This window comes from Ammodytes marinus (genome assembly GCF_949987685.1).
Source record: "Ammodytes marinus genome assembly, chromosome: 7".
NCBI classification, from domain to species: Eukaryota; Metazoa; Chordata; class Actinopteri; order Uranoscopiformes; family Ammodytidae; genus Ammodytes; species Ammodytes marinus.
Genome location: NC_137211.1, coordinates 13,676,535 through 13,688,934, shown reverse-complemented (window position 1 = coordinate 13,688,934; position 12,400 = coordinate 13,676,535). Strand labels below are relative to the sequence as shown.

At 44.4% G+C, this 12,400-nt stretch overlaps 1 protein-coding gene across 2 annotated transcripts in view; it reads left to right on the top strand.

Annotated features, from left to right (window-relative positions):
* Positions 1 to 12,400, top strand: part of nav1a (neuron navigator 1a) — a gene marked incomplete at its 5' end in the record, with an annotated part of 68,208 nt that overhangs the window by 50,299 nt on the left and 5,509 nt on the right. For both annotated transcript variants that reach the window (XM_080030597.1, XM_080030598.1), the window contains 17 exons: positions 1,859 to 2,642; positions 2,739 to 3,239; positions 4,455 to 4,496; positions 4,785 to 4,936; positions 5,111 to 5,290; positions 5,432 to 5,511; positions 6,206 to 6,283; positions 7,820 to 7,903; positions 9,078 to 9,186; positions 9,279 to 9,400; positions 9,925 to 10,109; positions 10,217 to 10,379; positions 10,512 to 10,710; positions 10,838 to 10,926; positions 11,035 to 11,133; positions 11,258 to 11,429; positions 11,901 to 12,166. In XM_080030597.1, the coding sequence (XP_079886723.1) occupies positions 1,859 to 2,642; positions 2,739 to 3,239; positions 4,455 to 4,496; positions 4,785 to 4,936; positions 5,111 to 5,290; positions 5,432 to 5,511; positions 6,206 to 6,283; positions 7,820 to 7,903; positions 9,078 to 9,186; positions 9,279 to 9,400; positions 9,925 to 10,109; positions 10,217 to 10,379; positions 10,512 to 10,710; positions 10,838 to 10,926; positions 11,035 to 11,133; positions 11,258 to 11,429; positions 11,901 to 12,166 (3,305 nt within the window). The remainder of the gene's footprint in view (positions 1 to 1,858; positions 2,643 to 2,738; positions 3,240 to 4,454; positions 4,497 to 4,784; positions 4,937 to 5,110; positions 5,291 to 5,431; positions 5,512 to 6,205; positions 6,284 to 7,819; positions 7,904 to 9,077; positions 9,187 to 9,278; positions 9,401 to 9,924; positions 10,110 to 10,216; positions 10,380 to 10,511; positions 10,711 to 10,837; positions 10,927 to 11,034; positions 11,134 to 11,257; positions 11,430 to 11,900; positions 12,167 to 12,400) is intronic.

Here is a 12,400-nt window from a genome sequence, read left to right as displayed (position 1 = left end):
GCTGACTGGTCATTTACTATCTTGCTCGGTTTCCTCTCTGTCGCGTGCACTCACACAGACGAAAACACCTGCAGGTACATTTAGCCATCTGTCTTCAACAAATGTTTTGCAAACCTCTCACATACACATAGATAATGACTGACACTGTGTCCTTACATGCACAAATAAAAGCACCCACGTGTTGATGGGAGACAATAGTCGATAGTCTACGAATGAGGCAACTTTTCCCGTGTGTGTGTGTGTGTGTGTGTGTGTGTGTGTGTGTGTGTGTGTGTGTGTGTGTGTGTGTGTGTGTGTGTGTGTGTGTGTGTGTGTGTGTGTGTGTGTGTGTGGATACATTATTCCACACCATCCTCTTTCCACTGCTCTCCCTATTCTATCACAGACGCCTGAAATAGAACAAAACGTACGGACAGTAGGATATAAATGAGCAATTTTCCTTCAACATTCATCATTATTTTTGAACGATTTCTCTGTCCGCCTGTGTGTTTTTTGATCCCTCCATCTCCTCAGACATGCAGGCCTCTTTGACGAGCTGTAGCAATTCACATACACTTCTACACACGCCGCCGCCGGGTCAAGCTGTGAGCTCCACTGTCTCCACAGCCAGTGTGAATAAATCCGGATTCATTTAAGACATAATTAATATGCACTGCTGGGTTTCATCAGTTTGTGTGTGTGTGTGTGTGTGTGTGTGTGTGTGTGTGTGTGTGTGTGTGTGTGTGTGTGTGTGTGTGTGTGTGTGTGTGTGTGTGTGTGTGTGTGTGTGTGTGTGTGTGTGTGTGTGTGTGTGTGTGTGTGTGTGTGTGTGTGTGTGTGTGTGTGTGTGTGTCTTTCTGCAGCTTAAAATGTTCTTGGAACATTGTGAAGTTGCGGTTTAACGATGGATTGGGTTCATGACTTGACATGTTAACCCAATTTTCACATTTTCAAAAGAAACTCCAAGGGTAATATGTTGTCGGTGTCATATTCCTATAAGATCCAATCACTGAGAACTGCGAGTGTGTGTGAGGTATATATGTCTGGCCCTATGTGTGTGTGGTGTGTGTATATGTGTCTTTTGCGGGTTTATAAATACCCATAAGTGAGTCCAGATGTCCCGAGGCAGCACGCCGGTGGGTCTCATTCAACAGCAGTTCTTTGACTCTGTTAATGCCTTGTATATAAACCTCCCATAACAACTCCCATTAGATACAAATTAAGAGCGTGGGTTGTGTATCCTCACACTTGTGTGGGTGATGCATACAGTGCACATTTGACTTAATAGAGTGTTTTCGCTCATAATGACTTCCAAACAAGTTCAATTCAATTGCCCAACTGGGAAATGTACAGATGGGGACATAATTCTAATGATTGTCCTTTTAACCCTTGTTCCACCAAGTCATCTGTTGCTCCGCCCTCTCTCCCCAAAGGGGCTCAGGGAGTGGAGAAGTTCAGTTATTCTGGGTGTTTTATGCAGTTTTGAAGCCCGCAGACACGCGTCGTGAATATGAACACCAGTTTTCCACAGCCACACTGCACATGTTAATCTCAGCACTCTGCCGCTGTGACACGCACATGAGCACTTACTGGAAAGCCAGAGAAAACGGTCTGAGTTCATCAGGATGGAAAAGAGTAGTAACTGCCTGATAACAGTGTGTTTGAGGGTGAAGCTGACTGAGAGTCTGGTCTACACACTGTCTGTCTGCTCAGACAGGGATTTGTTTTTATCAGCAGACAGTCAGACCTCGTAGGTGTTCAGATAAGAGCATGTCCTAATATGGCTTGGTTAGTCTCACTCACCACCAGAGACGGTTGTGGATTTAAACTGTTCAAGCTCATCTCATCTGTGCTTTTTCTCCCTCTTCTGCTGCTCTAGGCACAGTGAAGTCTGATGGGAAGCCAATGGATAAGTCTCGGTTAGCAGTGAAGACATCCAGCCTTCAGCGCTCCTCTTCTGATGCTGGTAAAGACCACAGAAACGGCACCGGTGCCGGTGAGCAACGCAAACCTCCGTCCGGCCTCGTCAGGCCTTCGACTGGTGGAAACTTTGGCTTCAAGAAGCCTAACACAACCACCAGTAATGGCACACACAACGGCAGCGCCATACCCTGTGGCGCTGCGACTGTGGGGAAGATTCCCAAAACGTCGGGTATTCCAACCAAACCAGGAGCTGCTGCTGGTGGTGGAGGACGTAAGCAAAGTCTGGATGTTTCAAACAGTGACCATAGCACTGGTTTTCTATCTCCTAATGCCAGGACGTCTCTCCAGTATCGCTCCCTGCCTCGCCCAGCTAAGACCAGCACCCTGACTCTAACCCGACCCAGCTCAGCTCGTCCAATGAGCACCACCATGGACACAGGGCTGATCAAACCCTCTAGCACAGCCACGCACCAGGGCTCCAGGCTGAAAGAGCCCGCCTCAGGCCAGAGTAAAGCAGGGGGCCGTGGCATGCTGAGTCCTAGTCCTGTCAACCAGACCGACAGAGAGAAAGAGAAAGAGAGGGCCAAAGCCAAAGCTGTAGGGTCTGACTCTGAGTGTGGAGGCGGCTCTCTGAAGGGCAGCCCGGCTCAGACCCCCTCAGAGAATGGAGGGAAGCTACAAGGGCTGAGACCTCCCAGCAGTGGCAAGAGCATGGATCTGCCCTCACCCAACACACACAGGTACTACTACCACACAGAAACAGACACACCCACACACACCACCGCTAACAAACAAAAAACAAACTCTGAATATGTATTTATTTTTATATTTTTTAGGTTATCTGGAGGTATCCGCAGCCTGGCAAAGCCTACATCCATGACACAGCTTGACAAGATGAACTCCAACAGATGTGATGTGCTGGGCGTTAAGGACTCTGGGCTGCCGCCTAAGATCCCTCCTTACCATAAGCTGCAGGACCTGGCCAGCAGCAGCTGCCTGTCGCCTAGCCCCGCCCCTTTACTCAACGTCAACTCTTCGTCCTGTTTCTCTGGCTCGGGGACGGGGACCGGCTTGGGTCCCCGGCAGGTCTCCTCTCTGGGGGTTGAAGGGAGCAGAGGGAGTGGCTCTCCCCTGGTCTACCCTCGTCTGTCGGGCTTGCATCGCAGCATGGAGTCCCTTCCTCTGCCCATGAGTCTGGCCCCTGGACCCCAGGAGAGAGAGCATCTAGTGAGAGGCTACACCACCCTAGAGTCCCGACACAAAGACGCACAGGAGGACAGAGGCCCGCAAGCCAGCTGGAGCTCCGCCAGCAAAGTCTCATTGTCTCTCGTCGACAGGTGAAATTTACCTCTGCTGAAATGTCTTTAAAGGTGCTACGAGGAACTTTTAAATATTTATGAAACGGTCAAATTTTTCCTCTGGTGATCATAAATTGTAACAGCAAGCCAGACCATTTTTATATTGTTTTTTTTAATGCCTTTGTCCTGGGTCCCTCACCCTGGAACTATTGCTGGCATAGTAAAAACTCTACCGCCTTTGTCCAAAGGGGGTACAAGAATTATAAAAAACTGAAAGTTCCTCGGAGCACCTTTTAACATTCATTGATTAAGATGTTTATTATTAAAACCCTATCACATCACACTATATAGTTCATGCAAGCAGACGTTTTGTCCTCCCATGTTTTCATAATGCTACTATGTAGCTCCACCAACTGGTCAACTGAGGAATTGCACCAACATTACCCCACTGTTCAGGGAAGCTGCCAGGAGAGATCAGAGAAGGTCTTTGATAGCGTATTCACTTTGTTCTGGGCTTCTTCCTGCATTTGCCTGCCCTTACATGTGAAAAGGTGATTCAGTTGGCATTTGATGACAAAATGCTGCTTATGCTGGTAAATGTATTGAGCCTTTTCTTGACAGCAGTGGTGTTCAAAGATGAGATAATAATAAAAAAAAACAGACAAGGAAGTCTGATCTTGTCAGTATAGCTGTCGGAGTCACATATCAGACATATTATTTTAGAGATCGACCAAACTAAACATGTCTGGGTATAAGTATTATAGATATTAAATCAAATTAAATTTGAAAGTTCATTTGAAAACCAGAGAAAAAAAATCTGGTGAATTCCATTAACCCTCACCCTACATAAAACTAATTGTTGTTTAATGTTTTTTGCATTTATAAATGCTGTATAAGATGCTAAATATTGTCTCCTCATACAGTAGAATGTGGTTTAACGAGAATGCTAAAAATCATCTTTACGTTATGAACTCAAACAACAAGGAAAGGCAACCCTAATGCATGCATGCGTGCGTGCACATCCATACACACCTACTCTCAAACACCACACACACTCAGACCAAGGGGTTTCTAGGCTATTATTACTACTACACGCCTATTATCAGTGTTTTACCGATCCCAGTGACTGAAGTTCTAATTACTGGCTGACACCGGCTGTCTCACTGTGCTTCTTTGTGCCTGCTGCCTGTTCTTGAGAGGTTTAATAACTCCCTGCTCCAGTGGTTAAATAATGACATTGTTTAATCTCCACAGTTCTCAGAGAGACAGAAACACACTGCCAAAGAAAGGTTTAAGGTAAGTGGACACGCCTCTCATATACAAAGACTGTCAGGCACCGATAGTCTGACGCAATTTGGCCACAGTCCTGTAATAGCACACACACACAGATCCCATTGATAGGATTGTCAGTGAATGACAGATTGTGTTAATCCTCATCATTCCTGTCACACCTAATCCAAATATGCTGCATTGCTGAACCCATCAACATTTAGTTTGTTTTTCCATTAATTTATAAAAAATCTTGGTACCATAACAATATCACTTGTTCACTTCACTGACTTTGACCCTCTGTCTCTTGTATAGTTTCAATGGTGCCCCCCAGGTTGAGGAGGAAGGGAAGGAGAAAGGAGAGAGGAGACACTCTCATAGTATTCTCAGTATGACCGACTCGCTCACTCTTCCACTGCTGTCCTCACCCACCTCCCTGCCCCGCACCTCCACCAAGACCAGTATGGGTGTGTATCAATACAAAATGCACACACACTCTTGGCTAGAATACTGACTAGAAAAGCGTTGCATTATTTATACATTTGTTCAATGTAATGTATAACATAATTTCTACTATAGATGCACCGATCCACTATTTTTCAGTACATCCCTTACGTCTACCCCTCTGATTTCTTCACTAGTACCCAGCCCTGTGAGTGGCCCTCCGAGAATGACTCGCTCAAATAGCATCCCAGCACACGATGCCTCTCTGGAGCTGTACGCGGCGTCTCCACTGGGCAGCACACTGTCACTAGCCGAACGGCCCCGCAGCATGGGAATGGTACGCTCTGGATCCTTCAGGGACAAGGAGCCCGACGAGGGTGAGTGAGCCCCGCTTCATTAGTATCATGACATCTGTTGGATAAAATATATCATGTTGCTGTTCTTTTGGCTCCGTTTCTAATCGAGCTTTCTATTGGCTTACGTTTTCGCTCCTCATTTTTTAAAATGTCTTCTTTCAGTTCATGGTTCTGTACTCTCCCTGGCATCCAATGCTTCGTCAAGCTACTCCTCGGTGAGTGTGGGCGGCATGCAGCCTCAGGTAGCTACAGCTCACTTTTATGTGTGTGTGTGTGTGTGTGTGTGTGTGTGTGTGTAAAGTTATGCTTTCCTCTCGTTTCACACAAAACACAAAGCGTTCTCCCTTGCTTTGCCCTGTACTTTCCCTCTCCTCTCTTCTCCTCTAACTTCTTGACTTCTGTCTTCACCTGCTTCCAAAGGCTGAGGAAAGGATTCAGGGAGAGGTAAGTGCGTTCTTTCCTGCTCTCTTTTTTCTCCGTCCCATTTCTCTCCTTTCACCCTTTACTCCCATCCCCGTTGTTTGTGGTAAGAACTAGTTTGTCATTGATTTCATTAAAGCCCCTATAAATCCAAATCAACACAATCCTTCTCACTATGTAGAATTTGCAGAGTTAGTAGCATGATAGTAAGCATCTTGAAAGACCTAGGCATATATTTATCAATCGACAGGACTGTGTGGGGGCAAGGCCGTATCAAACGGTCTCCATGCTTAGACAGTGAAAAAGCTGTTTTTGTAACTAAGTTTTTTAATATTTATGAGCATTTACTTTCAATTAGATTTTTGTGAGAAGCTTACTAAGACACCCAAATTGTATATAATATATTGATTTTCGCTATTTTAGACCAGGTTTCCAGAGGCTTTAACAACACCCACTCAACTTGTCACTTGAGACTTAGTCAGCCTTATTAACAGACCTGTTTTTTTTCCCTTACAGCAAATCCGTAAACTGAGGAGGGAGCTGGAATCCTCTCAGGAGAAGGTGTCCAACCTGACAACACAGCTGATGGCAAACGTATGTACTGTTTGTCATTAATTATCAACATGACAGTGCTCACTTAAATTAAGCGCTTGAAGACCCTTATTTTCCTTTGTTGTGGTCTAAAAATGTCTCAATTTTATTAAATGCATTTCATCTATCTTGAGAAAAGAATTTGATTGTCAGCTGATGTCAGCCCTGCATTTTCTGGCTGGGAACTGTCAACCAGTCAACAGTTTCTGAATTGAATTGAATTAAAAGTGGCTCCTCCCTCCAATTTGACACCCTCATACTTGCTGTCACTCATCCTGATGAAGTGTTTACCTCAATGACATTTTCCCCCGAGGCAGAGGTAACCGATATCCAACACTGGTGGTGTCTTTTTTTTCTAGAAAACTTGAGGTCTGCTGCAACTCTCAGCTCCTTTAAATCAAGTCTGAAGACTTTTCTGTTTCCATTTTAACCTGTCATTTTTAAATGTTCTATTGCTATTCATTCGCTTTTATAATGTGTTTTAATCTTGCCCCTGTAAAGCACTTTGAATGGCCTTGTGTTTGAATTGTGCTATACGTATAAATAAACTTGCCTTGCCTTGCCTTTATGACTTAAGCGATAGCAGAAAGAGGAAGAGCAATGTCCAGATGTCTTCAGCTATGACTTAATTCTGTGTCTCACTGCTAAATATAAAAAACAGAGAGATAACTGCATAGTACACTAAACTCCCTTTAAATTGTGCTAGTGCACCAGAGTATTGCTGCTGGAGTTCTGCTATTGCTGTCTCTGTCAATGGATCCTTATAAAAGTCATAAAGTATTGCAAGATTGTTTAATGCATTGTTGGTATTGGTTCAGTGTTCTCTCTCTCTTTCTCTTTCTCTTTCTCTTTCTCTTTCTCTTTCTCTTTCTCTTTCTCTTTCTCTTTCTCTCTCTCTCTCTCTCTCTCTCTCTCTCTCTCTCTCTCTCTCTCTCTCTCTCTCTCTCTCTCTTCACACAATTTTTACTTCTCACACAACATAATGAACTTTCCCTCCATACAAAATAGAAAAGATAAGCACAGAGAGAGATTTTAAATTCCAAGCTGCGGCATGTCAGTCATAGTTCATTAATGTTCAGTCTCAGCACATTTATAATCCATGGTGGGGCCTGAGTACTGCTAACCTCCTCTTGAACCCCCCCCCCCCTCCCCCCAAGCCACTTAGCTATGGAAAATACACACACACATACACACTCTCCAACCCTCCAACACACAGGTGCCTTGCCCTTTCTCTCTTCTCTGCAAGGTTGTTTCTGTACGACCACCCTGTCAGCAGTTCCATTGGTTTATTCCTGCAGCAATACAGCGCAGACATTATGCATGGCTTCATGCAGCACACATCAATCAAGTGTGTGTGTGTGTGTGTGTTCCCAGGGAGATTTCTTTCATATGGTTTGACCTTATTTAGCAAAGGCAAAGTCTCCAAATACTTATATAATTCATTATAAATAGATGAGTTTTATATCTGTCTTATTTCATGATATAGGCAATTGCTGTCAATCTGAAATTCTAAATAAATTATTGCTTTTTTCCAAACAGGCAAATCTGGTGGCCGCCTTTGAGCAAAGCTTGACAATGATGACAACTCGGCTGCAGAGCCTGTCTGTGAGCCACGATCAGAAGGTAACATCACATCCACCCTTTAAAAACACAAACACTCACACAATTTAAATTCCAGCTGCATTCCATCATGGTGCCCTTCTTATGAGCAGTCAGCTGTGAGCGGCGGGCAGCTTTGTGCTAACATGGAGCAAAGTGAATTTGATCACAGTCTGCTGAATATAGGTTAGAGGCCAAAGCCACACCTCCACAGGGCAACTTAGTGCTAGAAGAAAACAGTGGATCAATGAATAAAAATCACTTTAGGCTGAATGATGAGGCCAGCATGCGCACTCATATCAAAAATCACTTTCCTGCTTTCTTCATCCTTTGTATCTGTTTTGGTGTGAATAAATTGATCAGCCCCAGGCAATGTTGTGTGTGTGTGTGTGTGTGTGTGTGTGTGTGTGTGTGTGTGTGTGTGTGTGTGTGTGTGTGTGTGTGTGTGTGTGTGTGTGTGTGTGTGTGTGTGTGTGTGTGTGTGGATTTAAGGAGTACCTCTTAGTGCTTCATGGGTTGCTGCTCACACTGAAAGACCCGTCTAGTCGCTCCAGAAAAAGTCTTTGTTGTGTGTGCCAGCGCACTGACCTGTGCAGCCCAGCCTGGAGCACAGGCTCTTTAACCTTGAGGAGAGGGGCCGGGCGGCTCTACTGAGAGGGGGGTGGGATACACTTTAGTGCACAATAAGCAGCAAAGAGAGGCTCTGTTGTTGTGGACTCATTGTCCTTTTGAACCTTAGCATTGCTAGGAAGATCAAGCTGCCCACCAGGTGTATTATGAGCTCATACTGTGGGTGAGAGTTGCAGTGTTTGAATACAACATCAGACAATACTGCTCCTCCCCAGGAAATATGGGAATATATCAGTTCTTTTTATATATATACATTTAGAAAATGGCAGAAATCTGATGAGAATGTCTCTTCTTTTTGATAACCATTTCCCAAATGATGTAGCCACACCATTCATTTTTGTGTTAATTTGTCACATGCAGCGTTATAGTAGCGTATAATAATAGACCTACTGCATCATTTGCAATAACACCCCATTTTTTACTTCGCTTTCTATTACCAGATCAATTTTCTGAGCTCTCCTAACCTAAAGGAACTGATTAATTGTAAAATGTTAAGAGGTGTCACACAGCTCTGAGTTTTGAACCATCCCAACTCAACCTCACTGATATTTATCAAACGTTTGTGTAGGACTCTGAGCTGATGGAGCTGAGGGAGACCATAGACACTCTGAAGTGCAGGAATGAAGAAGCCCAGGCCGTCATACATGGAGCCTTAAACAACCCAGATAATATGAAAGGTTTGTGGAGATTGACCAGTTGATCTTTTCTGTTTTATTATATCTCTCCGTTTTTCTGCTTCTTTTTGACGTTGAGGTTTCTTGTTTACCAGACATGCAAATGCGACGGCAGAACTCCTGTGAGAGCATCTCCAGTCTCAACAGCCTGACCAGTATGTCGAGCATGGGCAGCCTGAAAGACCAAGAGGCCAAGAAGAAGAAGAAAAAGAGCTGGGTAAGGACGCACCCTGTTTTCCATCCTGGTTTGATTTGACTATTCTCAGTAAAAGTAACCCTGACTGATCCAGCAGCCGGATACAAAACATGCAAAATGATACACTAAAACTTTGACCTACTGTATTTAAAAGAAAACAACAACTGGAGATTAAAGGAATAGTTTGTCAGTTTGGGAAATACAAATTTTCACAGTTTTTTTTGCAGAGAGTTAAAACCACTCTCATGTCTGTTCATTAAATATGAAGCTACCATCAACACTCTGTGAGTTCAGCATGAAGACTAGAAATGACGGGCTCCGTCAGAAGGCCTCAAAACAATATATGTCTCATTTGTTTATTCTTAAAAAACAAACACTCATGGCAAGGAGGCAAACGGGTGTTTCCCAAGATGACAATTCTTTTTCTTTATGTTAATCAGTCAAATGAACGATCCTAACACCTCCTTTTTTATTTCACCCCTTGGTAATATTTGCAGTAATCTATATGTCTGTCTCTTCCTCTTTCTTCCTGCTTCTCTTTATAGTTGAGGAGCTCCTTCAACAAAGCATTCAGCATCAAGAAAGGCTCCAAAACCTACTCGGACATTGAGGAAATCGCCACCCCGGACTCCTCAGCTCCCAACTCCCCGAAGATGCCTCACGAAGGGGGAGAAGGAGGAGACAACCAGCCCTCGTCCCTGAAAACCTCAGCCTCTGCCACCTCCTCTGTGTAAGTCAACAAACACCTTACTACCAGCCTATTGCGAGATAGCACGTGACCACTTTAGCCTTTACCGCTTGTCCACCATTGATTGAGTGACTCTGTTCCCTTTCCAGGATAATGGAGACTAGTGAAGAGAGAGACGATGAGGAAACGGCGGTGTCTGATCTTCGCTCAGAACTCTGGGTGAAAGAGAGAGAACTGACAGACATCCGACTGGAGGCCTTAAGCTCCGCCCATCACCTGGAGCAGCTCCGAGAAGCCATGGACAACATGGAGGTTTGTGTTTTGGCGGAATGTTCGTGTTCAGTAAAACTTACATATCACGTGTAAAAAAAAAAAAAAAAGGTAGAAACAAGTGTATTTGTGATGTTGAACTTGACCAAAGTGTTGACCTGCCTGTGTCTTTAGTCAACGGTGGAGAATCTGAAGGCGGAGAATGACCATTTGAAAACAGGAAGTCAGCTCCATTTAGCCGGGCCCGGTCCCACCTCTTCCACCTCCCAGCCCTCCGGCCTGGCGTCTCTCCTGGGGCCCTCGCTGAGGCAGCCAATGACCATGTCCCTCACCAAGTCCTTCAGCCTCAGTCTGAACGATTGTAAAGATCCAGGTAAGAGAAATTGTGTTCGGGAATTTCACCTTTCTTCAGCATCACACAGTATGTGCACAGTTGGATTGCATAAAAGTTATCTTTCCACTCCCCCCCTTCCATCGCTGTCTTTTCTCACTCTTTTCAGACTTGTCCCCGGTTGATACATTAAGTGTGTCTTCCCAGTTGGATGAGGTGTGTGCGCGAGTACTGGTCCGCATTGGAGATCAAACAGAGGTAACACAGAACACCTTTGATCGCCACAATATCCAATTATATCAACAGCTGTAAATGGAAGAGCTGGGAGATTGAGTGCTCTTTCCATCTCTCTTTGTGTGTGTGTAGGACAGCAAGCAGCAGCAGGAGCACTACCTAGGCTCAGTGATGGTCAGTGCGAGGACCGACTGGGTCTCTCTTGATGCTCTTATATCTAAGACCTTCAAGGTGAGTACATGCTTTTCCTTGTTATACTATAGAAGACATCAGTAATTGTAACAAATGGTACAGCTGCAGTTTCAAAGATTGATAGATGGGCCTTACTTAACTGTATAATATGTTTTCCCACCAGGACTACCTAACTCAGGTGGACCCGACAGCCAGCTTGGGTCTGTCCTGTGATTCGCTGCACATGTACCAGTTGACCCAGGGAGGGCCCAGGGTGATAGGAGGGGAAAAACCTCAAGCTTCACCTCATCGTTGTCTCGGCAGCAGTTCAGCTCGAATATGTGTAACCTTGAAAGGTAAGTGAATGGCCAGGACTGGTGACACGAACCATACTAGTAGTCATGCCCAAAAATATGTATAAATCAGTTGTTGTCATTTAGTACACTTTAAAAACTCAACTTTTAGTCAATGATGGACAACGTGGAAAAAAAGATGTTGCCGTTTGGCAGCAACCCTGAACAACCACCAGTGCATTGTCTCACGATCGTATCTTAAAAAATGACGACAGCTCCCTTTAGGCTACTTTCAATTACATTTAAGCTAGTTTCAATTACAATTTTCCACCATACAGAAACTGATATAAACCTGGTAATATCTAGATGGTTGGAAAGTAGATGACTTGTTTTAATGTAAAGGACCTGTAATTTGGAAATGTGCTAAAACATGTAAGAAAAAAGCATATTCACAAGTATTTCAAAATCATAAATAATGTTTTTCTCTGCTCACTCCCACCCCCCACCCCTCTCCTGTTTCTTGCCTCTCTTCAGGACTTCGAGAAAAATGCGTGGACTCACTGGTGTTTGAGACTCTGGTTCCCAAGCCGATGATGCTGCACTACATCAGCCTGTTGCTGAAGCACAGGCGTCTGGTTCTGTCGGGGCCCAGCGGGACGGGGAAGACCTACCTGGCCCAGCGTCTGGCCCACTACCTCTTGCAACGCAGCCGGCCCGACTCGCCCGAGGCCGACCACGAGACTTGTCAGCTGGGAGGCAGCACTGCCCTCACCTTCAATATGCATCGACAGTCGCAGAAGGTATCACACAAGAATCAGCATTTTTGTCTTTTTTTCTCCGTTTTTTTTAACTGTGAATTTGAATTTCTCACAAAGCAGGGCATACACAGATATAGTCCCTCACATATTGACAACAGGAAATAAATAAGAAAAATAAAATGGTACTTAAATATACATAAACAAAGATAAATATAGCCTAAAAATAACTTACAAAAATATAGAAACAAATAAAAAATGTAAAATGTAAAAAGTATA